At 42.9% G+C, this 26,860-nt stretch overlaps 1 protein-coding gene across 3 annotated transcripts in view; it reads right to left on the reverse strand.

Annotated features, from left to right (window-relative positions):
* SMYD3 (SET and MYND domain containing 3) overlaps positions 1–26,860 on the reverse strand; it is a 358,155-nt gene that overhangs the window by 95,615 nt on the left and 235,680 nt on the right. The window contains exon 1 of one of the 3 annotated variants that reach the window (XM_087829019.1): positions 11,162–11,353. The exons of the other annotated variants lie outside the window; for them this stretch is intronic. Within the exon in view, the coding sequence (XP_087685145.1) occupies positions 11,162–11,272 (111 nt within the window). The 5' untranslated portion in view covers positions 11,273–11,353. Of the gene's footprint in view, positions 1–11,161; positions 11,354–26,860 lie in introns of those variants that run through there. 3 annotated transcript variants of the gene reach the window in all.

The raw sequence follows: 26,860 nt of genomic DNA on the forward strand, positions 1-26,860 counted from the left end.
TCATGAGAGCCAGTTACTGTCTGAAGCCCAAACCAAAATTACTCATTTAAAAATAATGTTTTGGGGGGCTACAAAACTAATCTAAAGCAAACTAAACCATGTCACAACTTGTTAAATGGGAAAAATTTAAATTTCTCTTTATATTACATGAATATTGTTTAATATTTTGCAAATGTACTTTATAATATAAACTAAGTAAAAAAATGAAGTAATCTTACAGAAGACTTCTTTATTCATCCCATTTAACAATATACCGGGAAATGTGCTGCCTAGAGCCTGCCACATCCCAGTGCTGTCTATGTCCAGACCTGCAATAGTGCCTGTCATATTTCAAGCTGTGGTCACAAACAGTGCACATCAGACATACAAAATGCTCAACAATGACTCGCCAAAGCTAAATCAATACCAAGGCCAATATCCTAAGCGAGGGAATAGCAATCATAAAACTGCGCTTCTTATTTTATCTGTCCCAAGGTCCAACAACCAAATGCAGCACATGAGGCTTCACAGAATGAGGCCCTTTTAGATAGCATGCCTGCTCTCTAAAACCCACCAGCGTTTTCATTTTTCTAAGGGCTCTGCCTACAGCTGGACTTATTACATCTTAAACAGCTGTCCTTAATAGAAAGCAAAACAGGAACGACAGTTACACATCTATCCTTTGCTCACTCCCTGAGGATAGTACCTGGCATGTCACCTCCATATCAGTCATCTGATGAAAAAAGCACTTACTATATACATGCTGTCAAATCTGTATAAAAGGGTAAAGCTCTGTAACACGATATGATGTCCATTGTTGAGTGTTCCTCCCACATCCCGAGGCTCAGAGCTACTAGGATAGTCTTAAATAATTTATTACCGGATATTGTCGTAGGTTTCCCTAGCTCTGCCCTAAGAGTCTCCTCTGTAATTTCATCTAGCCATGCTCCCATCCAAAAAGTTTATTATCACAATGAACTTAACTTTCTCCTACAGGTCACACTTAAGAGATTCTTTTGTTCAATTTGAATCTCCAAAAATGTTCTCTTACATGATAACCCAGCTTCATTATCCTCTCTCCGTGTAATCAAAGCCTACCCACCCCCAGGCAGTGCCAGCATTCTTGGCTGCATTCGCTTTCAGTTCTGGTACTAAATTCCTAAGTGGAGTTTGATAGGTGGTGTGTGTCACCGGAATGAGGCTGAATTGGACATAGCAGAGTGTCTCTCTGATCATCTCTTTTTAAATCAAATTAATGGAGAAACGAAAACTATAGAAAAATGTTCCATGTGAAAGATAAAACTGAACTCTAACAGAGTGTTTCATGTAATCCCCAAATGAAAGAGAAATTCGAGCGTGAGCTGAGGTTACTGTCACTATGTAGAAATTCAGGTGCATATTCGTTCCAGGAGAAATTTTGGCAGGCAAGGGTTTGTCACACTGATCACACTTGACATCTCCAGGAGTGAAACCCCAGAAGCCTGTATTTCACATTCCAGCAGGTGACGTGCGCACACCTCATCCGCAAGTTGTGTGGGCCTGTACGAGGGCATTTTGGGGACTGGCACCCGGGCTGCTTCTGGCGGTCAGTGGCCATAGAAGAGGGAGTCCTCAGTGGGCCAACCCTCCTGTGGTTGTCCATGCCTGGACACTGCCCAATGACCCACATGGGCAGGAGCCAGGGAAGAACGAACAGGGGTCGGACTAGAGAGGGTTACAACTGACTATACAGTCCACAGGCTACAAGAAATTAGGCTCTGAGGTCAGGCAGCCCCTCTTGTGATCTCTCAATGTGCGTTCCTTTATTTTCAGAAATACAGAAGGAAGTGAAAGAGAAAAGAAATTGTCGCTTCATTCCCACCTCCACCCCATCCCTTTCTCTAGGGATGCTCATGATTAGCCCTTCCCCGCTTCCTGTGGCCACTCTTACAGCCAGCCAGATACATGAAACAGACTGCTGGGATTTCAACGCAAGGACGCCATTTGATCATTTGTCCTCTCTTCTGGTACCGTTTTAAATTAATCACCATAATAAATACAGTTACTATTCCCAGCCTCTGTCCTGACCAGACTGCTGAGTTGGAGACTAGATAAAACTCCAGCAGTGACCCACAGAGATTCGTAATAGAGGTTCCCCTCGCTCTGTTCAGTGTTCATCAGATGTGAAGAGAGAAGAAAATTTGTAAAAGTGCATTCAATATATCTCCTCTTTTTAATGTGGTCTGCTGAAAGTAAACATTGACAAATTCTTCTTGGCTAGCTAGTGGGACTCCTGAGTAAGAAAGCAATGTAGGAACATGGTTTTAAAAGGACAGACAAGCCCTGTCCTGGGAGAGAGACTGAGGGCTGAATTTGGATCTGGTCCCGACTGAATCTCCCAGTCCCTTCCCTGGTGCTGTCCTCTGAATTTCCCATGTTCACACCCTCACTTCTCTGCAGCATGGGCCAGTCCTCTGCCCAGAATGCCCCCCTCCCTTTTTCATCTACTGAACTCCCGCTGATCCTTTGAGGCCCAGCTCAAAGGTCATCTCTTGGGGGAGGCCTTGGACTTGCCTGGCTGGGGGAGGGAGACTCTGGCTTGTGCCCCTGTGGCACCTGTCCACACATCCACTCCCACAGTCAGGTATTTCTGCACATCTGAGTTCCAAGAGGGCAAAAATGCTATTTTATTCTTTCCCCCGCCAGGCTCCAACTGGTCTCACACTCCAAGTGTGCTCAAAAAGCGTTTGCTGAATGAATGAACATGGACTGAGTGCATTTAATATCAGTGACTTTGTCAGCCATTGTGACTTCTACACAGAGTTATTAATAAAAACGCAATTGTCATTATGCTGAAAAAAAAAAAAAAAAAAGTTACCGTAAGGTTCTTGCCCCGCTCCCTTCTCCATTCCTTCCTACAGGAAAAACTGACTCTTACTGTTTTGCCGAGTGATCCACATGAGATAAGAAGGTAAAAAATGTCTCATTTCTACGATGATTTTCCTGACTAGGGGCCGTGTTTCTCTGTAAGTCACTCTGTCAAGATCCAGGCTGCAACAATGCGGGCGGCACTCTAATCTGTCAAATCTATTGAGAAACACAGGAGTTGCTGCTCTCCATGGCCCTGCGGGGCGCGCTGGCCCCAGCGCTCTCTGATCATCCGCAGGAAGGATGGCCGGAGACTGCTGAGGACCAGCTGGGAGACGTGAGGTAACACAGACGGCCTTTGAGTTTTCCACTCTCACTGTCTAACTGCAGTCAGCCACCAGTACCAAATTGGTGCCACAAAGAGAGGGACGTTCTGTCCCCAGTGCACAGTGGAAAGATCAATCAGCTACGGAAGAGCAAGTGGCTAAAGGGAGACGAAGAAAATGAGACTCTGAGCCTCTGTCATGTGAATGGCACAGTATTTGCAGGCACTCATCCAGGGTGCGACCAGAGACAGAATTGAAGAGAACCTTCCCTCCCATCCCAGCCCTCCTCCCATCTCCCCCCAAACTAAACGTGACTGTTTTCTCTTGTTCCATGAATGCCTTCAGCCCTCCCACTTGATCACATTTAAAACATAAGGGAATTATTATTTCTACGTGAGCTGAAATCTACTTAATTATGTATGTGCCTCAATTTCTACACTCTAAACCAATTAGTTTTGATTAGGAAGAGCCCAGAAATAAAGGGCTAGAATTTACCAGAAAGCTATAAACCATCTGAATTGTGACTATTAAGTGATAAATGCATGTAGGCCTCGGAAAGCTCCTGGCACATAAAAAGCCCAGTAAACAGTAGTCAAATCATCATTATTACCACAGTTCATCAAGTGTAAGACACAGTCAATAAATAATAAGGTGCAGCATTACGTTAGGTACCACTAAGAAAAACCATTAACAAACTATGTCAGGCTATCAGTTGTAAAACAGATTCCCATTTCAGAGATGTGAAATTGAAAAAAATCTGCACCATGAAGTTAATGAAATACAGTATCACTACGGATACCTCCAGGGTCCTGGAAGAACATAAGTCACATTGTGTCACCATAGCCACCTTAGGCCGAGCTTCAGGCCACCCCTCTGTCCCTCAGAACCTCTTCTGCTACACAGATTGCACTGTTCTCCTCGACTCTTGGCGTTCACTACCACTCTACGTTCTTTGTTTTCATCATGCTCTGAGTCAGTTGTCATAAGAACAGACTATCATAAGTCACCCGAAACCCAAAATACTACCCTGATTGAGAAATACATTGCTTGTGCCAAGTGAATGGTCTTGCCAAATTTGGCTATACTCTGGAGGTGACTTAATGCGCATGAATGTTCCCAACATCTTCTTTCAATACTGAGTTAAGCAGTGTAATTTCCCGTGGAATGGAATGTAAATTACTTTAAAACCCAAGTTCACATTATTTTTTCCCACCTACCACACAGTCCTCTCTAAATAACCAAGTGAAAGCACTGGTGAGAATATTTTGGGTAGAAAAGCTGCAAATGGAATTCAGTCATTTCTTATTAGCTTGACAAATTGTACAGATAGGTCCTAAATGCTCTGAAATCTTAGTTGCATAGTTTTCATTGAGAGCACTGGCTTTCAAGACTACTTACCATATAAAGAGACTAAATAAAGATAATAAAATATATATACAGAAACTATAAAACTCCCTACTTCCTTTGCATTGTCCCTTATAATGATCACTCTCAGTAACGCCTTTGAGAAGAAAAAACATCTGAACTTCGTAATTCATGAGATTCAAGTCACCCTACTGCTCACTATCACAGAGTTGAGTTTTCCTTTTAGTGGGTTACACACAGATTTAATTCATTATTTTTAATAAAAATGAAGTTCCAAATGTTCTCTTTGCCTCTAGCCTTGTTTTGCTCATCCCCCATCCTCGTTTCCCCCAACATCTAAATGCAAAGCAGAACATGCCCGCTAAAGGAATCAGACTTTGATAATTGCAGCAAGCACAACTGAACCTGCATATGTGAGGTTTCCAACTAGAATTCAGGGACACTGAAAAACATAACAGTTCAAATAAGAATTAACGTGCTGTTTCTGAAAAAAATTAAAAAAAAAAAAAATTGTACGTTATCAATGGCAAGCAAAGAAGTGTTGGTTTCAAAGAAAATAACACAGAAATACCCCCAAGTAAAGATTATTTTTGTAGAGCCTATCTGAAGGGGCAAAATAAACCAAAGCATTGCCAATAAGAGACGTTTAAAACACTAAACTACAAGGATCACTTCAGGAAATGGAGCAAAAATGAAACAGAAGGAAACAAGGCATAAAGAGGATGAGGGAACAGTGAGTTGACAACAAAAATGTCACAAAGACCCACAGGAAAGAGAAGTCTGAGAATTACTGATGATCAATATGTATTTGGATTGCTATAAAAAAAAGAAGAAAAGATTGACAAGAATAAAAAAGAGATACAATGGCTTTGCATGGCTGCCTGCTGATAGTTCAGTCCAATAAATCAGAAAGATGATCTTCAGCAGCAAACACATGAAGAGGCGGCTGACGGGTGCATGGGGAGAGTATTGGGTGATGGGCACCACTGTTACCACTGTTCTACTCAAACGAGCTTAAGGAGATTGTGACACCAGCTCCCCAGATGCTCCTGTTCATGATCAGTGAAAGGTACCCCCCTTTTACCCACTGAAAGCTGACATGCACTAACATGTTTTCTAGCACAGTGTAGACAGACCAGGCTTTTACTAAGCTAAAAGCAGGTACACCACTGGACATACACTGCAGCAGAGAGTTGTGAAAACGCCTTCCAAGACAATGAGCCTGAGTTTCCCAAATGCCCTCAGTGCATAGAGAGTGTTGTGTCCCAACAAAAGCCTTTGAACATGTCCGACTACCTTTGCTTACGCAGGGGTTGGTGCATACCTACATGCTATATCAAAGTGAAGGCGATGTCTCTTCAGTTTTAGTTCCTAAAATCTCTAGCTCTAGGTTCCTAACAGCAAGGTAGTCATCAGCTAGAGCAGGTAGCAATTAGAGGCTGAGCAGGAGGCTGTAAGAATCTAAAACAAAGGAACTCGGTAGGCATGTAATCATGAAATCCCCAAACATCCCAGAAAGCGGTAAAATAAACACCTTTGGGTAAAGTGTTGCTATTTCCTCAAAGAGGAATTCAGGGTAGTCAGACATCCTCCGTGATAACATAAACTATTATCAATGTATCAGGAAAAAGAAACGAAGCAAGATGAGATTCTCTCCTTTTTTTCCTTCCATAATTAAATTTACAACATTGGGAAACCTGTCTGCACATTGATATATTGGACTCCAACTACACAAAATCTTTAACTAAAAATGTTTTTCACGATGTCACTCTGAAGAGAGAAGGTGAGGAAAGCAAATCTCAAAACACCTAGCTTACAAGTAGTGTTCAATTTTTAGAAATGAACATCAGCAGTAACAAAAACCCTGCTTCTACTTTCCAAAGAATGTTCAAGGATTAGTTTTGGCCTATTCTTCACAGTACCACACATCACCAGTGAAGCCTGATGTTCACCACCAAGTACGACGAAAACGTTTAGTGAATTGTACTTACTAAAGCCCAACAGAACTTCAGAAAGATTTCCAACAATGATTTTTGTTGAAATGAAAAAAGAACTTTCTGTTTAACATAATAATCCTCTTTGCCCTGAAGAATTTAAAATAAAATAGCTAATAGATATAATATTTTAGGTGAAAAGTAGCTAACATGTAGTACATCGGGTACCTTTACATGTTAACTCACTGATGCAATCGAATCACAGAAGTGGTTGATAAGTGGTCAATATCCTGATAAATCAACACTGTAATTAGAAAAAGTGCATTTCTCCTTAGTCTTTACATAATTTGCCCTGGTATAAATGTTTGTAGTGGTCAAACATTGCTAATCTCTCCCAGGTGTTTTAAAGATGCTAGCTAAAAAGTTGGTAACTCCTTTACTGAGTTGCTTATTATGTGGCAATAATAAATCAAGAGTGTCTATCAAGAGGAGACAGAGGAGTTAATGTAGAACCCAGGCAAAAAGGTAAGCTAAGGAAAGGGGCACATCATCCCCAATTCAATTACCAATCAGGTGGTATCTGTGTCACCTCTCACATTCATTCCTTGCTTTTCATTTCCACTGCCGTTGCCTGTGTTAGACCTTCAGGATCTTGTTTGCGACTTTCCAAGGTAGGTTCTATACCCCACCACAGCAACCCACTCTCATCTTTTTCCAATACATTCTTTAAACTGCCACCAGACAAAGAGAAATATGAGATCTACCCAGGGGTTGCTAAAGACAAAATTCTTTCACATGACATTAAAGAATGTCTACCTTCACCCCACCTTTCCACTGTGCCAAACATCCACTGTATATTTCAGTTACCCTGGCCTCGTTGTCACTCCTCGGTCATGTCCTGGACTCCTGTGGTTTTACATCTTTGTTCACAGTGCTTCCCCTTAAAAAAATACTTTGATCACTGCCTATGTTGCTAACAATTTTATTCATCCTTCAAGATCCAGCTATAATGGCACCTCCTTCAAGAAGCTTTCCTATTAATCTTATTTCTATATATTCTCATAGCACTTTATTCATATATAATATGCTTAACCACATTCTGCTTGGGATTAAAGCTAATGATGTAAAAACCAATTGCTACCACTAGACCAACAACTGAACATCATTGAGTCACATCTCCTAAGCACTCTGTGGCATATATTTGCATATAGGTCATTTCTTTTTCAAAAAAAACCATAAATTGCTTGAGGTCATGATCCATATCTCCCTTTAAAATCATTTTAAGTATGAAATTAAACATATATGTATAAATATAATACTTAATATAAATATATTATACATAATAACATTCATAAGGTATGTCAAGGTTCCCTTTACCTTCCACCCACTGAATAAATAGAAGGTACCTGTACCTTTGAGTGTTAGGCAAATAGTACAATATAATTTGTGCTCCTGCGCATCTTGTTCCCTCGCCATTCTTCACAGGTGATTACTATCTTAATTTTGTGCTTCTTACTCCCCTGTTTTTGGAATAGCCTTACCCCATATGCATGTATTTCTAAACATATTGTCTAGTTTTGTATGCTTTTGGTTGCTTATACATGGAATCAAACTGTATTTACTATTTTGCAGATTGTTTGTGTTTATTTTTGTTTTTGGCTTGACATTATGTTCGTAAGATTCACATATGTTAATGCATGTAGCTATATTTCACTCATTTTCACTACCTAAGAGAACCTCTTGCAAATGAGCTCCAGGGAGGCACATATGAGAAGAATGTCCATAGTAACATTGCTTGTAAATGCAAAAACTGCAAATGACCCAAATGTTCATTAGAAGGTGACTACATCAATAAATCATGACATTTTCTTCCTTCTTAAAAAAATATTTTAAAAAGCTGATTTTTAGAGAGAGAGGAAGGGAGAGGGAGAGGGAGACAAACATCCACGTGAGAATGGGACATCAATCAGCTGCCTCCTGTGCACGCCCTGCCAGGGATCGAGCCTGCAACCAGGGCATGTGCCCAGACCAGGGATCAAACGGGTGACCCTTCGGTCAATATACAGGACAACGAACGCCTGACCAAGTGAGCCACAGCGGCCAGGGCATGATATTTTCTATGCTTGCACCTACTAATCTATCTGATACATAGTAGGCCCCTCATAAATGTTTTTTTGAATAGATAAATGGACTTGAGCAAAAAATGTAACTGATTCATCACTGTTTCCTCCTCCGAGCCCAGCACACACGCAGATGCTCAGTAAACATCTGAGATATTTATCCACCAAACCCTGTTAGACCCCAAGGCTAGAGGTGACCAGATACTCAGATCAACTGACAACTCACATAATCTGAGTTGAGACAAGGGAGGTAACAAATTGGAAATTGATGTGGGATTCCCACCACCAGCTATGCAGGTAGAGTGTTCTTTCCGATGGCATTAGTTCTATCTGCTCACTTCCGAGCCCTGCAAACCCCTGTGGTTCACCAGTATCCAACCTCCTCTCCCTGCACCCCACTCCTCTGCCCGCTCCCCCTCTTCCGGATATGAGTCGGCCCTGGCACACCTGGGGAGGTTTCGAGGATGGTGCTAAGAACTGACATCTGATTTCCCTTCTGTGCCTACCCACCCCAAACTTAGCCGATGACAATAACATTGTGTTGGGCAATGCTTTGTGTCTCCCTGTCACCATTTGGACACTGCGTACCCATTTTAAGGCAATACAGCTACACTGTCTATTGTCCCTATAACGTATTTGATGTCAGCTCTTCAGCAGAACCAACCACCTAGAAAACGGATCCCCATCCTGGCATGCTATTAGTCTACTGCTCATTTTACTGAAATAGCAATGAATCCTCAAGATACTGCTGTGGGTGAAGGTGCAGGGGGAGACAGACTACGCCAACCAAATGAGAATGTGCTTATCTGCAGTGCTAGCCAATTACTTCCAAAAGAACTGGTATAGAAAATAATGAAAAGGAATTCAATTCAGAGGTAAAGAGAAGACTGTCGACTACACAACTTTTTCCATGAAACTGAGTATTATTCACAGAAGTTCATGTCACTTTGACTTGACCTCATCATTTTACCACGGTCATAATTTAGACCAAACTATTTCTCCCCCCCCCCAAAAAAAGGGAGGGGAGGGAGGGAGGGAGGGAGGGAGGGAGGGAGGGAGGGAGGGAGGGAGGGAGGGAGGGAGGGAGGAGGAAAGAAGCCATTACTCTGACGCAGTTGACAGAACATAAAGTCCTCTGCTTGTCAATCTTGTACCGACACTTTCTTCTCTGATGGCTCCTTTCTCTAAACAATGATAGGCACAGGAAAAATGTAAAATCTATACATCTGAGTGCACTGGACAGGATTACTTGGACAAAAATTAAAACGAATGAATGTAGCTCTGGCCAGGTGGCTCAATTGGTTGGAGCATCATCCCATGCACCAAAAGGTTGGGGGTTCAATTCTTGGTCGGGGAGCATACAGGAGGCTCTCTAAACATATTATCAGGTGAGGATTAGAAAAAATGAATTCATGTAAAATCTTAGTCCAAAGGGAAATCGGTATACACTTAGAAAATTCCATCAGCCACATATGGTAGACACTTGGTACTCGTGGATTTAACACCTGCATATTTGACTATGCTTGATGCTGAAGGCAGATGGTGTGCAATCATTTGTAATTTTATTGAGAAGACATTTGAATCCTCCTGTTGCAAGGTTGGTGTCCACAGGAAAAGGTCCATTAAGTAATGACTATGATTCATAGGCTCTGTTATTCTTGGCTCTTTGCAATGAGGGCATCAACTTGGGTAAAGTGGCAAAAATCTTTTTTTCTGCCTGAAAATGATCCCAACCTGAAAACCAACTAAGAGTGTTGGTGATAGAAGAGAATCAGTTGAAAGAATAGCCAAAAATTAGCTTTATAAATTACTTTAATCCTGAATTTACAGAATCATTACAAATCTGGATTACTTCACTTTTTCAACTATACATTTTCAGGGAAAGAGAAAGGGATCATTATATGTTATACACATTTTTACATCTGGAAATTTGTAACTGTCTTGGGACATATTCTGCACAATGCCAAAGGCCCCCCTGTGTGGTATTTAGCTCTTTAAAAAGGCAACATAAAAAAATCTAAGCCCCCCCCCCCAAAGAAATCAACTCAGTTTGCTGAAATCCTATCAAACATCTTTGCAAATCACTGGGGAAGGCAGAGTCAGGTAAGGTTTAAATGTTTGTAGGTATCTGAAAAGAATTGAGGATACTCACAAAATAGGGTTCCTTGTCTCTGGAATCTCTCTCAGGCACCACCACAAGGATGGTTCTCTAGTTACCCTCTCAGCAGAGCTGGGCACGCTCATTCTGCTGCTAGGCACTAAGTCAGCCTTGATCTAGGAACACCATTTTCTACCAAACAAATTTTTTTTAAGTTTTCCACTTCCCCACATTCGCTAGCTAACAGAAGATATTTGGGATATAACTTCATTTTTAAGGGAAATGAGCCTTTAGACAATGCATTTTATCTTGTCAGCATTTTGGACCTAAATTCCTTCTCACCCTTTCACTCTAAAGTATCAGTTTGCATAAGACACAAAATAAGACACACAGTTACAGGCATTCAAGATGGCTAAGGAAGGACAAACAGACAAGTCTCTAATTAGCTCCCAAACTGGACCCTCAAATGCACGAATCAGTCTTCTCTCCTACCTGATATTTCTGGAAGAGTTTATGTCCGTAATGGAAAATTTTAATGCTCTCATATAATTCCAATTTTTTTCCACTCCAACTCTGAACAGTGTCCTGGATGCTAAGATGCATGGCCCACTGCAATGGTTTTCACACTGTGCTCTCAGGAACGCTTGGGGCCAACGAGAGTGAGGGGGTATCATTAGGAGAGGTCCCATGTCTCCTAAACCCACTGTCCTATAATTAATATTTATGAGAACGTGAGCTCCATGAAAGCAAAGATTTCTGTTTTGTTGACTGATAGAACCCCAGGCTTAAAACAGGGGCTAGAACGTGGTAAGGTGCTTAGTAAAACTTTTTTGAGTGACCAAACAGAAGAATGAAGTGCGTGTGCACTACAGCGGGGTGCTGACCTTCCCAGGGACCCTCTGGGGGAGGAACGATGGTGCCGCCAAGCAGCCTGGCTCCTGAGTCTCACTCCCCAATACCACACTGCACTACATACCCCTCCGCCCCCACGGGCCAGCAGCGTTTTTCATCTGCTTTACACATGAGATTGCCCAGCACCCAACTGAGAAAGGGCTGCTGGTAGAGAAAGAATGTGATTAAAACCCACTAACTTCATAGTGAGATCCAACCAACAAATCTCATTTCTTGCTGTTTTTTACCACTGCCCTTGGGACTTTGAGCAAGTGGCTGAATTTCTCGCTGCCTCAGGTTCTTCATCTCGCTTCACCACTGATCTTGCAAGATTACTATTAGTGAAATGATTAGAGAGCCCTGGTGCTGTCAGAGAGACAACTTGGCTAATGCTGATCCCAGAATTGTGAAACGAGGGGCAGGGCTAGGTGATCACTCCACTCCTCAAGTTCAGTGCCTCTGTGATTGCAGACCTGGTGCAGGGCTGTCCGCACGGCTATTTTCTTCCTGAACAGCCTTTCCTATTGAACAGCCATATGGCTTTCAGTTCAGTTGCCAGGCAGCCTGGCCAAGCTCCTATCAACATGTCAACCAGATGAGGTGGAGGGGAAGGAGAAACAGAGCCCTGCGCATTGGCGGTGCTGCGTAGTAAAGAGAAAACAGGGACACAAAATCTCGGGCCAAGGTTCGACCTCAACAGCTGCAAAACCAATCATCTCTGTTTCACTGTTTCTAGAAACATCCATGGAGGAAAAATCACAGTAGCCTTTAATACATGATAATGCCTCTCATGGGCTTACTGCTGGTATAATATTTTAAATATGTGACAAAACCCAAAAGCTACAGTTTCAGATCTTGTCAGAAATTGGGATTTTACTTTCAGTATGAGAGTCAAGGGGAGTTTACCAGGTAAGACATGAGGTCCTCCTTTGTAAGTTCTTATGAACCTAGAAACCACTGATTGCCATGCGGTTTCTGCTGCTGGCATTGCGTTCAGGGAAACAGAAATGTCCAAAGCCCTGTTGTAAAAACAGGATTAGGCTCCTGGTTTCCAGTCCAGCATGTAAGGAGTTTAGAAGATGCCATTCCATCCTTCCAACAAGTAAAAAGCTGCACACACTGAAACACCAACAATTCTTCTTAGAACCATCAGAGAAATGAGGTCACAGGTCAGACTGCTGCCCCCAAGCTGGAGAGAGGAATATGCAGAATCACAGCTCACAAGAGCAGAAACCCACAGCAGTAACCTCCATGGGAACCAGTGTCAGGGGCGGAAAACCTAAATGGTAATTGATGCGTTGCTGGACTCAGTCTGGACAAGTCTGAGACCAGGGGACCTGGTCATAGGGGCCCCCACACTGTTGTGCGCTCACCTCCAAGACCTCTACCAGACCCTCACAGTAAATACACTCATGCTTCCAGCAAAGGGAGGGCAAAAGGAACAGTTTCAAAAAATGCCACAGAATTCTATTTTTTTACAAGGCCTGGGCCCTGGAGAAACTATTTTACCAGAGCCTACCCTGCCAGGGTTTTATCAGAGCCTAACTAACCTGGGAGAAGGGAAATGCCCAACTCCAGCCCACTTGCGCCATCTTGCCCCTGAGAGGGAGAAAGAACTGAAAAGCACTGGTGAAGTCCCCAGCTCAGAACACACGCTCACCAAAACACGGAGGCCTGGTCACAGGACTATAGAACACTTTCCCATCCGTCAGACCTTACCATTATGTTATGAAAGGCCCATTTATGGCAGTTTCTTTTACCCACTACATCAGATCCACATTTCAACATTTATGGAAACCTATCCCTTTTCTAGAAAAGGTGAAATGATGGAGACAGTAAAAACATCAGTGATAGCTAGAGGTTAGCGGGGAGGAAAGGTGAACAGGCAGAGCACAGGATATTTAGGGCAGTGAAACTACTCTGTATCATTACAGCTTTTTATATCTTCCACTGTCTAGTAGGAATATACACATTTCAAATATGACTGAATGTTTCTCAAAGTCTTGTCTGTTTTTAAAATTATGAACAAGTTACCAGGTAAATGAAATGGAAAGAAGTTTAGTATTTCAAACCATTTTCATATGTGGAACTTCCTCTATCAACTCCTAAGACAATGCCAGGCACAGAGCTGGTGGATCAATACCTGCTGAGTGATTAGGAACAAGCTGTCTGGGGGAGGCGATAGCACAGGGGCATCTAGGGAAACCTGGAGCTGTCCCTGAAAACCTGTTGCATTGTGAATTTGTTTCAGTCTGAGAAGCAAGGAAGTGGTCTGTGGCCACATCTGGTGTCTATATCTAATGTGACATGTGCTGGGCCATAAAAAATGAAGCATCTGTAACACAGACTCAGTTCATTTGGAGGGCTCATGACCCGCCTGCTTAGTGTGTGACACAGACTTCCTGGGGCCCTCAGCTCGGGGGCAGGCATGACTCAAGAATTCTTCTTAATTAAAGCAACAGAGATCAAAGACCTACACAGAGGGGTAATGGCAGAGCATTAAATGCAAAGTAAATGCATCATTCCTTGAATAATTCCATTTGAGACTAATTTACCCAAATAGCCATAGGAGAAATCAGGTTTCGATGGAAAGGCTAGCATGAAGCAGCAGGCAGGAGTGGCATGAATTAATGTTTTCATATTCCCACTGCTCACTCACCACTTCGAGGGAATATTTAATTTTTGAACATTTACTCTGTGGCTTAGGGTATTCCCTAACTTCCCCAAACCTTGCATCCTTGACCAGTATAGTTTAGTATTTATTGATAGCTCTGAAGAATACATGGACAAAGTTAATGGCTCCTGAAGCAAATAAATGAAAATCCAGGGTTCCTGAGCTCCCTCACAGATTATTCAGTTGATGCTACTTGTCCCTGAGTTTATCTCAATGCTACCGTCCACACACTGCTGTCAGAACCACCTTAGAAAACAGCTCCAAGCACTTCAATTTGCCCTCCCCAAATGGCCTCCTGGGCTTACAGGCTCCTGGCCTCAGTTTTTAGTCTTGTCATAAAGCCCTTACCCACTGATACACTCAGGTCTCCTCACTCCCTAACCATGCATCTTTCTCATGTGTGTGCCTCTGCCCAGGCTCTGTCTTCCACCTGAGATGTCCTTTATCAGAAGTGGAATCACCCTTCAAGGTCCAAACTCCTTTTTAAAGACAGAATGGTTAGAACTTTTCAACAAACTAATTCAGCATCTGCACTGCATTGAAAAAGGACACTGTCCAAAGCAGCGGGTGAAAGAAGTTCAAGGCCCAATCAATTCTGTTACCAAGACACATTATATAAACCACTGTGAGGCAAAACAGAGGGCATGGGCGATGAAGTCAGATACATGTGGGTTTACATTCTGGCTCTGACATCTTCTAATGTGATGACCTTGTTCAAGTTATTTGACCTTTTTGAAACTGAGTTTTCTCCTCGATAAAGCAGACACAACGATACATATGTCACAGTATAGATGGCAGACACAAAACACACATGACCTATATGCCGATCAATACTTCTGTGTTGTCCATGTCCTTCCTATGTTAGAAATTTTGGCCTTCTCAGGTCTGTCTCTTTCTCTTGCTCTTCATGAATGGAGGTTTAGCTCCAAGAGTTGCTGGAACATGCTCCCACAGACTGTTGAGGGAATGTCCCCTCTTCCCACCCTTGATCACAATGGAAGCTGACAATATTCTGCATTATAAAACTGTGAGATTTCCAGACTGGAGGGATTGCTACTGTGTCTTGTGAAAGCAACCTCTAAAAAGTGTATGATTGTGATTTTTTCTCCATTAATAATGTACTACCCTGATAAAACTATTTAAACGTATCTATGCTCTCAAAAAAAGAACTCTGAGTTAGAAGGGGAGGAAAAATAAAATAACTCTGCTGGATTACTCATTTAAACTAAGAAATTGATTAATTTCTTGGATGAATTAAAATTAACATAGGGTCACTCTGAGAATTAATCACAATAATGAATTAATGACCACCCAGTGGATGAAACATAACAAAAGGTAGCCAGTATTAACAGAATCATTAACAAAATAATGACCACAGCAATGATGCTAACTTCTGCCAGAGCTCCCAGGACACATGCTTTCCAGGCTTTGGCCAAGGCCTCTCTCCACTGGGGGTGGGGGGACATACATACACACACACGAAGCCACAGCTCTGTGTTGGCTCAGCTGAGCCTCTCAGCCAGGACATTTGCCTGACCCTGTTTTCCATGCTGGATGCGCCGTCCAGCCATAAATCAGCACGAACCTGGAAGCACACTCCACTCATTTATTTAATAGCACACAACCCTGCAAAGGGTCTGAGGAAATCCCAAGTAACTGAGAAGGAAAAACGGGCAGAAGGGATTCCTCTGTCGGAGACAAAAGGTGTCTATCAAATGCACACAGACACCCTGAATAAATACGTACAGTGTCACCTTGTGTGGTTTAAAATTCAGGTTATATTAAGGAAAGAGTCAGGTGACTTTCTGTCACACCACTAGGTCTTCCATCCTTCAGAAAGCTATCAGCATTAATGGGAGATTTTATTACCTCAAAGTGTGCGTAAAAATCAAGTGTTTCTAAAAGCATTATTTTGTTGACATTTACCATAAGGTCTATTAAAACAACATATACAAATGTGTTTTATTGAATATCCAGTTGCACCCAAAATGGCTATTGCACAGTTTTCCTTTACAGAACCTATTAACAGAACGTACACTCTTCCTGAGGGGAACCTCCTGCAACCCTGTGGGGGGCCCTTGGTTACATGATCACCACTACCTCTAATGATGCTGTGACACAGGCTAATAACCCCACGTTACAGGTGAGAAACCTCAAGCTTAGGAAGATTCAGACTCCAAAGGCCAACTGCAGGAAGTCTGGCATGAACACTGTGCTGTCTTTGTAAGCAAGGTCACCTGCAATCACGGAACCCCCTTCTCAAGCCCACGCATTTTGCCCCCGAGTTCGGGCTCCTCATTGCCAAACCATTTATGCCCACTTTTTTTTTTTTTTAAATATGTCTTTATTGATTTCAGAGAGAGGAAGGGAGAGGGTGAGAGATAGAAACATCAATGATGTCGGCTGCCTCCTGCACACCCCCTACTGAAGATCGAGCTTGAAACCTGGGCATGTGCCCTGACCGGGAATCACACCACAATCTCCTGGATCACAGGTCAATGCTCAATCGCCGAGCCACGACGGCCGAGCTTACGCCCATTCTACAGCAGCGCTCAACAAACACTGGTTCAGTGAGCAGTGCAATCAACTCAGAGAAAAGTCCAGAGAAATTCGGTAACTTTATATATTCCCTTACCCACTCCTAGTTCTATTATTGATGTTGATATGCACCTTCTCTACCCTACTAATTTACAAGCTCCTCTAGAGCAAGAATCATGCTTTATCCATTTCCACGTCTCTCCTGGTAGCCAACATAATAGTAGGTGCTCAAAGAGTCTGCCTAATGTATGCTGGCACTGAAGTCAGTGGAAATGAATGGAATTGCAATAAATTAAAAGTCAATTAAGTGGCCCAATAAAAAATAAGTATAACAGTTGTCATTTATCTTTTTAGTCACTTACAGAGTTGATTTAATCCTATAAGTATTCTATGTGTTTCCAAAATTAAAGAGCCATTTTATGGAGTGTAGCTTTCTACTCCATGAGTAGAAGGAATCAGCTTTATTGGAAAAAACGGAGGGGAGGGGAGGGGAGGGGAGGGGAGGGGAGGGGAGGGGAGGGGAGGGGAGACTATTTCATAGGCTTTTTTACTGTCTCTTAAATTCCCTGAATAGGCAGTAAAAGCCAAGTCCAGCATGTCCGGCCTTGGCTAGTCCACCTTAAGCCGTATGAGGGAAGTCAGAATGGCCTTATCCTCCAAGAGTCTTTGTATCTTATCCGACCAACCCTCTGCCCCCACTTCCCAGTCTCCTCTCCCTTCCTAGGTACCTCCAACCTCCGCTAAACCAAATTACAGTGCTCAGAGCTGAGAAGTCCTTTCCACCACATTAGTGAATTCCTTTCCTGGGAAACATTGGGAAGGGACTAAAATTTCAGGGCAGGACAGCCTCACCTGAAGCATCCATCCCCTCACCATGGGGCTGTGTATTTAAAGCAGTGGCTATGGTAATGAACAAGAGAGGTCCTTATGGGATATGGCTTTCTGTTCCATGAGTGGGTGGAAACCATCTCTAGTGGAAACAATGGACTCAGCTTCGTGCTGAAGGAAATCAAGATGACTGGAGATTTGTCATTCCACTCTCCCCTCTCTGCTGCCCCAAGGGATGGCTGGCATTATCTCGGCCAACTATAGCCTGTGGTACATTAGCCACCTGTTTGGTAAAGAACATTTTATTGATACTGAGCCCTGCCATTCAATTGCATATTGTGTATGAAGGCTTTTGTGCTGAAGGGCACAGTAGAATAGTTGTAACAAAGATCGGAGAGCCCAGAAAGGCCCAGCAAGCATAAAATATTAACTATCTTGTCCTTTACAGAAAAGTCAACTCCGTCGCCCCACCAAACAGAAATATCTTGAAAGCAGGAACAGTCGACTCCTGCTGAACCAGGAAGGCCAGCAGCAACAGATCTGTGAATCTGTTCAAGGTTAAAAACAGTGGGGCTAGATAGAGGGATAGAGGTGACCAGGGGAGTTCTGTCCTGTATAAAGGTGTCTGTTCTGAAATGAAGGATGTCCCCCTCAAAAAAGATATGTTGAAGTCCCACCCCCAAGTACCTGAGAATGAGACCTTACTTGGGAGTAGGGTGCTTGCAGGTACAGTTAGTTGAGATGAGGTCATACTGGAGTACAGCAGGCCCCTAATCCAATAGGACTGGTAATCCTTTCAGGAAGGACTCGTGAAGATGGAGGCAGAGACTAGAGGGACACGTCTACAAGCCAAAGGACACCAAGGATGGCCCGCTGCCACCAGCTGCGAGAGAGAGGATGGACAGGCCCTCCCTCAGAACCCTCAGAGAGAGCTAACTCTGCAGACACCCTGATTCCAGGCTCCCATTCTCCAGAACTGTGAAGATGCTGTTTTCAGCCACCCATTTTGTGGTACTTTGTGACAACAACCCTAGGAAAGTAACACAGTGTCCCAATTCAGATTTCTACAAAAACCTGCGTTGGCCACACCATACATCTGTGGGCTGGATCCAGGCCCTGGCGGCCAGTCTGCCTCTAACTTCAATGCTCACTGTTCAGGGTAGAGTCACGTTTTGTTGAAAATCAAAAATGCTGTTACAAAACTTTTGTTTTTAATTTTTGGCCAAAAAATGCAACCTCCCGGATGTCACACATCAGCATATGCACTGCTAAAGAATTATCTTCCAGAGTCTGGCAGTTAGAAAATGGGTTCCATAGTCAGACTGCCTGGGTTTGTATGCTAGCCCCGCCGCTCATCAGCTGTGCAGTTGGGGCTCTCTGTGCCTCAGTTTCCTCATCTGTAAATGGGAATGATGCTATAACTTGCCTCCCAGAGGAGTAGACATGGCACACTGGGAAGCCTTCTGAATTACACAGAGGAAGAGGAACTCAGCCATCCAGCAATGAGGTCTCAATTACATGCTGTGTCATTTGACTGCATCTGACTGTGTATTGTTTTCTATGTGCTTTATTGTGACTCCTATAGGACGGAGCCTGGGTTTTGGTCATTCTCACCTCACTGCAGATGTGACAGGTAGTCAAACACAGCTGGGGAAGGAAGCAGGAATTTACTCTATTTGACTCCTGTGACTGTCAACTCCCTGAGGGCATCACCCATAGTGTCCAGCATGAGCTGAAAGGTTGCTCAGAGTAAATGAAAGTCTCTCTGCCACAGGGTTCTGAGGCTAGGCTGATCCACTCTACCGAGCTGGAAGGGCAGCAGGAATGAAATGCTTCATTCCAAGTTCAGGGTTTAGACCTGAGTTTGCCTGTTTCCTTTCTGCTTATCACGCACACACAGGACATGTAAAACGAATCAGGGTGATACTTCCTCACTGAGGATGCTGGGAAAATCTATTAAACCCAAGGCAGAGAAAACAATTCCAAGAACATGACAAACGCAGCAGCCAGTAATTCTGCACTAACCCAGCAAATGCTGAGAAATGCACTTATTCTTTATGGCTGCCTGATGTGGACTGGAGAGATGCCTCATAATCTGGAAAATAAAATCCTAGTCCAGACTGTGTGATGTGGATGCTGCCCCACTTGATCTCTGGCATTATCTAGTCAAACTACAGCCTATGGTAACTCAGTCACCTGTTCTGTAAATAAAGTTTTATCAATACTCAGCACTGCCATTCAATTAGCTATTGTCTATGGCTGCTTTTGTGCTCAAGGGCAGAGTAGAATAGTTATAACAAAGCCCAGAAAGGCCTAGAAAGCCTAAAATACTTACTCTCTAGTCCTTTACAGAAAAGTTGGCCAATCCCTAATTTGAACCATTCACTGTGATTATACTAAAATTTAAGCTCTAAGAGGACAAAAATCTTGTTTGGCTGGCTCAGACCTCTATCTCTGATACCTAGAATACCTGGTTGGTAGCAGGTGCTCAATAAATCTTTGAGTACAGAATGACTATGTAGCCAAACAAACACTGAGATTCTATGACAGGTGGAACCAACATCACACACAGGGTTAGTGGGATGCCCACAGGGCCAGGCCTGTGTCCAGAAGCCCTGTCCCCTCTCAGAGGCAAGTCCATGAATATCTTGGTGCTACCACTGGGTGTCCGCTGCTTCACTAACCACCCAGGAGCCCTCTGTGAGCACCAGGCTGGACAAGCAACCAGGACATACTCATTGCAAGAATTCGGTAATGCTGGGCTGTCGGGATAGATTAAAGCTAACTAAGAAGAACCTTTCTAAATCCTTCTTCAGTGTATATACATTTACATTAGAAATGTTTTAAGGGAATAAACACTTGCAGAGAATTTCCAATTTAAGGGTTTCCTTACACAGCTGAACCCAAAACAGCTGTCAAAACCCAAACATTTCTAAACACAAATGCTCAAGGTACTGAGCAAAAAAAAAAAGATTTTCAGATTTGAAAGAAACAGCCCAATCTATCCTGCCATAACAAAAGCAGAGAGAGAAACAGAAAAGCCAGACATTTCTGAGAAAGACCCTTTAGCATGAATATTAAAAGCATGTGCAAATTCTGGCTCCAGTAAAATTGTTTATGGTTAGAGTTAAAGTAAAAAAGGGTCCTTTAACTTGGAAAATGATCACATAGAACTTGTTGCATGAAGAAAGAATTCGATACTTGTTTCCTTCTATTTTTTCCTCTCGGTCAGAGCGATTACTTCCATGCAAGTCTTCAAGGCGGGTTTGGCAGGAGGCTCCCCCAGTCCTCCCTTAAGTCTGGCTTTGGGCACACCCATGGTCAAGGGGGCCCTGAGCACTGCGGTGTCCTCCTTACGGGAGGTTTGCAGAGCTGGGACTCTCCTACATAATCCAGGCAGAATGTCCCTTAACATTGTGGGGGAAATACCGAATTACCATCTTTAAAGGCAGTGAGAGTTTGAATTATAGTTAAGAGGAGATCACATTTAGATTTAAATAAAAGTGGCATTTCTTGTCTCAGTTTCTGATCAAATATGAACAATCAAAACGTCACTCTGAAAGCTGACCCAACGTAATTGAAAGGATTATTTATAAGTTACATACAGTATCGAAGAAACCTCAATAGAACCAGTTTTTAAATTAGTTCCCTCCTAGACCACTTAACTCAAGTTTAATTCTTATCCCCCATAACAACAACAAAAGGGTACTGCAGAAAATGTGCCTGGTCATAGAAACTGGCTTTACAATATTGAGAACATTTATTTGTTCTAAAAGACAAGCAAAAATATCAAACAAGGATGGGCTCATTGGGTTTGCTTCGAGGAGTTACAGGATTTAGAGATAGGACTGCCCTGTTGTTTTTGTGGTCACACCATGAGAGACGTGGTCAAGCATTTCTTAGAAGAATCTAAAGCTTCGGGGCTCTGCACATTGGCACCTGTCCCCACATGGTCTCACCCCCCTGCTGAGCCCAGAACACCTGATACTGAAGGTCTAACACACGTAACATGTGTGCCTTCCCTCTCTTGCCTTATCTTACTTTGCCACAGCTCACAAGACATTGTCCTCCTTTGTAACTTTTCAGATTCTTTCACCCTGATGGATTGTACACTAGAATTAATATAAATGCATTTCATCAGAAGGAAAAAAATGGGAAAAGAAAATTCATGGCTAATTATAGCAGATTCATTATTTTTCTATGAGAACCAGACATGGCCACCTGCTGCTCCTCTGTCAAAGTCCTTCACGATACTGACATCATAAAATGAAATTACAATCACCTTGTCATGACCAGCTAAGAAACACATCTGAGGAGATCAAAGGCCATCAAGAGCAGGCCACTGGGACCCTTGACCAGATGCCTACAGCAGATTTTTAAATTGTTTAATTTTTCTCCTTAAAATTCATGTGCTGCTCTTCTCTTCTTTATTTCAAACCTCCTGTGTGGGAGCATTAATAAAATAACTTCTGTAAATCTCCCATGCTGGTATGGTGGATCCTTGCTCTAATTTTCTTTTGTTCTGGTTCTGAAGGATGTGATCTCAGCAACCTCCCCAAAGTAGCCAACGACGAAGACAATGATACAAAGCTCTACTGAAAACAAACAAAAAGCCCCAAACATTCAAAGACTGAGTTCAGAACAGTTGGGGTTGGAAGCAATCAGAAACCAGTCAGTAAAACAGCTTGCTCCTGGTGAGTAAGACTTAGGAGGAAAAAATAATGGAATAAGAGAAGGAATAAAGGTATATTTCAGCTTCAAACTCAATATATTCTAGCTCAACTAGAAGGCAACATTTCTAAAACCTAAATGTGCATTACATTTGAATGGACTCGGTCAACCCTGCTCTTATCCCAGGATCTTTCTGTAAACAACACTGCTTCCTACTCTAAAGGACAAATTATGCAGTTGGAGTAAACTCCTTCCCACTTATGATTACCTTCATGACCATCCACCATGAATCTATTTGCACCTGAACCCTACACCCACCTGGGCTTTGCATCCCACCTCTCCTCTCCCAGCAGGGCAATTCTCAAACTTGAGTGTGCATCAGACTCACCTGGAGTGCTTGTGAAAACTCAGCCTGCTGGGCCCAAACCCAGAGTTTCTGAATCAGTAGATTTGAGGTGAGGCCTGATAATTACCTTTTCTAACAAATTTCCAGGTGATGTTGATACTGCTGGTCCCAGACCAGACTTCGAGAAACACTATTCCAGGACGTACTATGTTGTTGATTTCCAACCCCTATTCCAGATTCTTGAGCCTCTCCCTCTATATTGCTTGTTTCCCTACGCATGTGAGCATGTTCAAATTTCTGTCATTTTAACATATAAACAAAAATCTCCCTTGAAAATGGGTGTGGTATATTTCTCTTTCCTTATACACCCAAATTCCTATGAGAATGTTCTCCTTACACAACTTTCTTCCTTCCCACTTAATCCTTGCTGCTCTCAAGACCACTGCCCACTCAAGCCCACAGAATTGCACACCCCTGGTCCTGCATGAACTAGAGCTCCCAGGTCAATGGATATTCTTAAATCCATCTTCTTCTTTCTGTAATTTCTGGCACTGCTCACCTGCCCCTAAAGCAAGCCCTCCTCCCAAGGATTTTGTAACCTCTCTCTATCCTGGGTCTCCTACAAGCCCTCTCGCTGTCCCTCTTGGTCTCCTTTTTATAGTGTCAATCCTTTGGGCTCTGCTCTTGGCTCTCTTCTTCCCATCTATCCCTGTATTTCAACTAGCATCTATATCCTGGTGACTCTCAAATCTAGACCTCTCTGCCAAACTTCAAATACATACAAGAGTCATCAATTAGGTAATTCTGTTTGTCTAACAGTCACCTCAAAGATACCAATGCCTAGAAGTGAACTTCATTCCTGTTCCCCTTCTTTTATTTTCTGTCTAACAAAATGACTCCAATTACTCAGCCATCCAAACCAGTCCTTGAGTCCTATATCCGTGCCCAACCATATCCCAAGTCTGTCCAATCCACTTGCTAAGTCTATCTCAAATGTGCCCCTCTGTTCCCACTTCCATGACCTCTGTCCCAACTTAAGTCAACATCATCTCATCTGGACCAATAAAATATCCACCATTCAGATCTCCCACTTGGAAGCTCTCTCATTCTAATCTCCAACGTTGCAGGTACTCTCACCTTTTCATCACACCTGATAGCCTCTTTGCAAGATTATTCAACAGCTCTCACTACCACTGAAACAAAGCTTTAAGCTCCTCCGCAGGCAGTCAGAGCTTCCAACATTTGGCTCTTGTCTAACCTCATTTCTGGTCAGCCCCTCATCATAGTTTAAGCTCTAGCAATACTGAACTATTTATTTAATTCCATCTCTGAACATGGCATGTTCTCTCACATCTAAAAATTTCTGTATACTCACTTCCCTCTGCCTGGAAAACTATCCTAAAAACCCCAGCACCAGTATTGTTCTTTCTAAAACCTTCCCCAGTGCTTATAGACAGGGCTCTTTCCTGCTCCCATCCCACTGGGAACCTGCCACATTAAAGCAATTATCTGTTCTCAAGCCTATCACTATACTAGACTAAAAGGTACTCAGAAATAAGTCTTTGAATCTCTAATACTGAGAATAACACCTGGCTCAAAGTGTGAGCCCCACTAAAACTAATTTTTAAATAACATATCAGTGACCCTAAGAACAAGGGAACACACTACTGGCAGAATCACCTGAAACAGTAACTTCTAGACAGCCAACATTATATATTTATTTCACCTCAATTTGAACATGTTAAATCTCTTGTTCACTTCATTTCTTTAAGGAACTGGAGAAGGAGACATTGAAATTAGATTTGGGGATGGTCAGGAATCTGTTAAAGATGTTTTGAAGAAATGTTCTCATTATAACAGTATTTTCCTCTACTCCTAAGGGGGTCTAAGGGAAGCTGGTACTTAGGAATTTTCCATTTTCTGTAAGTACCTGAGTTTGTTTTCTGGCATTTTAATCAAAGACAGTGACCTCAAAATACATTTTCTGCTCTATGAAACTACTGGTATTCTGTAGCTGGGCCAAGTTTTATAGACTATTTACACGGCCCCTTAGTGAGCCCAGCTGCCTTTATACTACTATGATGCCACAACTAAAGTTATATGAAATTATAGACCAGTAATAAATGGCTCAATTAGCTGAGTGAAACAGCTGGCATTGGGGCATCTTCATGGTCTTCAGTGAAGGCTTTACTGCCTCTGAGCACCTCACCCTGAACACCATCAAAGAAAAACTCCAACTCTCCATTTCTCCACTCTCAGTTCTTCCAGTATAGAGGTGCCCCTACAACCAACACCGAGGCTGGCAGTAAAGTACCTTCATCAGAAAGAATATGCTGAGTGCCCGGCAACAGGCTGTGTTGCCTCACAGATATTTCAAAGAAAACAGGTTCAGATGGACACAGAAAATAAACACGCATTTGGGGATCACGAAACAAAAACAAATAGAACAGAATGAACATATTTGCATTTTATGTAAATGTCAGTGCACGTGTTCAGGGAAAGTTGACTCTCCGCTGGAATGTGTACCTCCTTTCAAATTAGTCATCACTTGCCGCTGAATGGGAAAATGCTGACAGATCTCTACTAGATAAAACAGATCATCGCAGTCTTGGAAGCGACCCACTATTATGATGAAACCAGCCTCCACACACAGGTTAGGCCTGAAGCCAAGTTGAAGAATGTCCTAAAAAACCTTGAAGAATCCAGATGTCCCTGCAATCACCCACTGATACATCTCCCCAGAGAAAAGAACTTCAACTAGATGGGCAATTCCAGCACGGTCACTATCCAGAGAAGGCACGCAGAGACTCTGCACTCAGATCTCAGGCAGTTGCAGTCCTACTGTCTGCTGACGTGGCCAGACATCCTAGAGTTTTGTGCTAACATATACCCTCCCACCACACCCCTTTCAGAAAGTGGAGGAAATCACATTTTAAGAGAAAAATCAGAATGCACCAAAAATTAGGGGTAAAAGATAGGGATCTAGAAAACACATTATTACGAAGAGCTGAAGGAACTAGGGAAGTTTGACAATTATTAACAACAAGTAATACCCAATGACCTCTTTCTGTGTGCCAGCATCATGCCAAGAATGTCACCTATGATTTCTTAACTTATCCCTCACAGTAATTTTTAAAATATAGGTTGCATTATGATTCCCACTTTACAAATAAGGAAACTAAGGTGACTTATTAAAAAACTTGCCCAAGGTGTATATATAAATGACTGATGAACAATGGAGAGGGGGTTTGAACTCAGTGTTTCTGATTCCAAAGCTCCAGCTCTCAAGCACCACACAAGAACCTAATGGAGAAAACGGCCAAGGGAGATGCAACAGCAGTCATAAATAGCTGAAGACTTTACTAGGAAAGAGGAAAGAGATTGGTTATGGGCTAAGGCAGGGGTTCCCCAACCCATTTGTGCTAGAGAATCATCTCTGAAACTTTTTAAAATATCTATATAATTTCTGAGTTCCCACCATCAGATTGTGATACAGCTGAACTAGAGTTGAGACCAGGCAACCGTGTTTTTATAATGCTCCCCCCCAAGGGAGTGCTCTGAGGACCACTGCTCTAGAACTCAGAACTAGAAAATACACAGGAGTTAGTGGGAGGCAGGCTTCTCTTTACATTATTAAACAAACAACCATCTCTCTTCCCTCTCTCTCTTTCTTTCTCTCTCTCTCTCTCTCTCTGTCCCCCCCCCACACACCCCCCCCCAGCCTAACAACCAGAGCTTCCGAAACATGGCAGCAATGGTAGCAGCTACCTCCTTACATCATGATATAACGGAAAAGAGCTCAATTCTGGAAATAGAGGTTGGTTTCACGCCTGGTTTGGCCATTTTCTCAGCATGGAGCCTTGGGCAAGTGGTTTTCTCCCTGAGTCTCAGTTTTCTCAAGTGGAATTGAAAAAAGCTTACTTACCTCACAAAACTCTTAAGAACTGGAGACAATTAAGTAAGATTCCAAGCACGGTGCCTGGCATGAGGCAGGAGCTCCAGAATGACACCCTCATGAGCAGGTGGTGCCTGCCCACTTGAAATTCACCCATGCGCCCAGGCTTCCGTAGGAGGACGGCAGGGGCTGCCGCAGTAGCATCCATTCCTCCTTATTGCCACCTTCACCCCTCCCACGGAAGTGGCTACATGAGGAATCGACTTCAAGCCCCAAATCAATAACGGGCCCTGCCTGGCCAAGTCCAATCAACCAACACCTGCCCCCTTGCCACAGGGATAGGCAATA

The sequence above is a fragment of the Miniopterus natalensis genome, chromosome 21 (genome assembly GCF_054644295.1).
Source record: "Miniopterus natalensis isolate mMinNat1 chromosome 21, mMinNat1.hap1, whole genome shotgun sequence".
Taxonomy (NCBI): Eukaryota; Metazoa; Chordata; class Mammalia; order Chiroptera; family Miniopteridae; genus Miniopterus; species Miniopterus natalensis.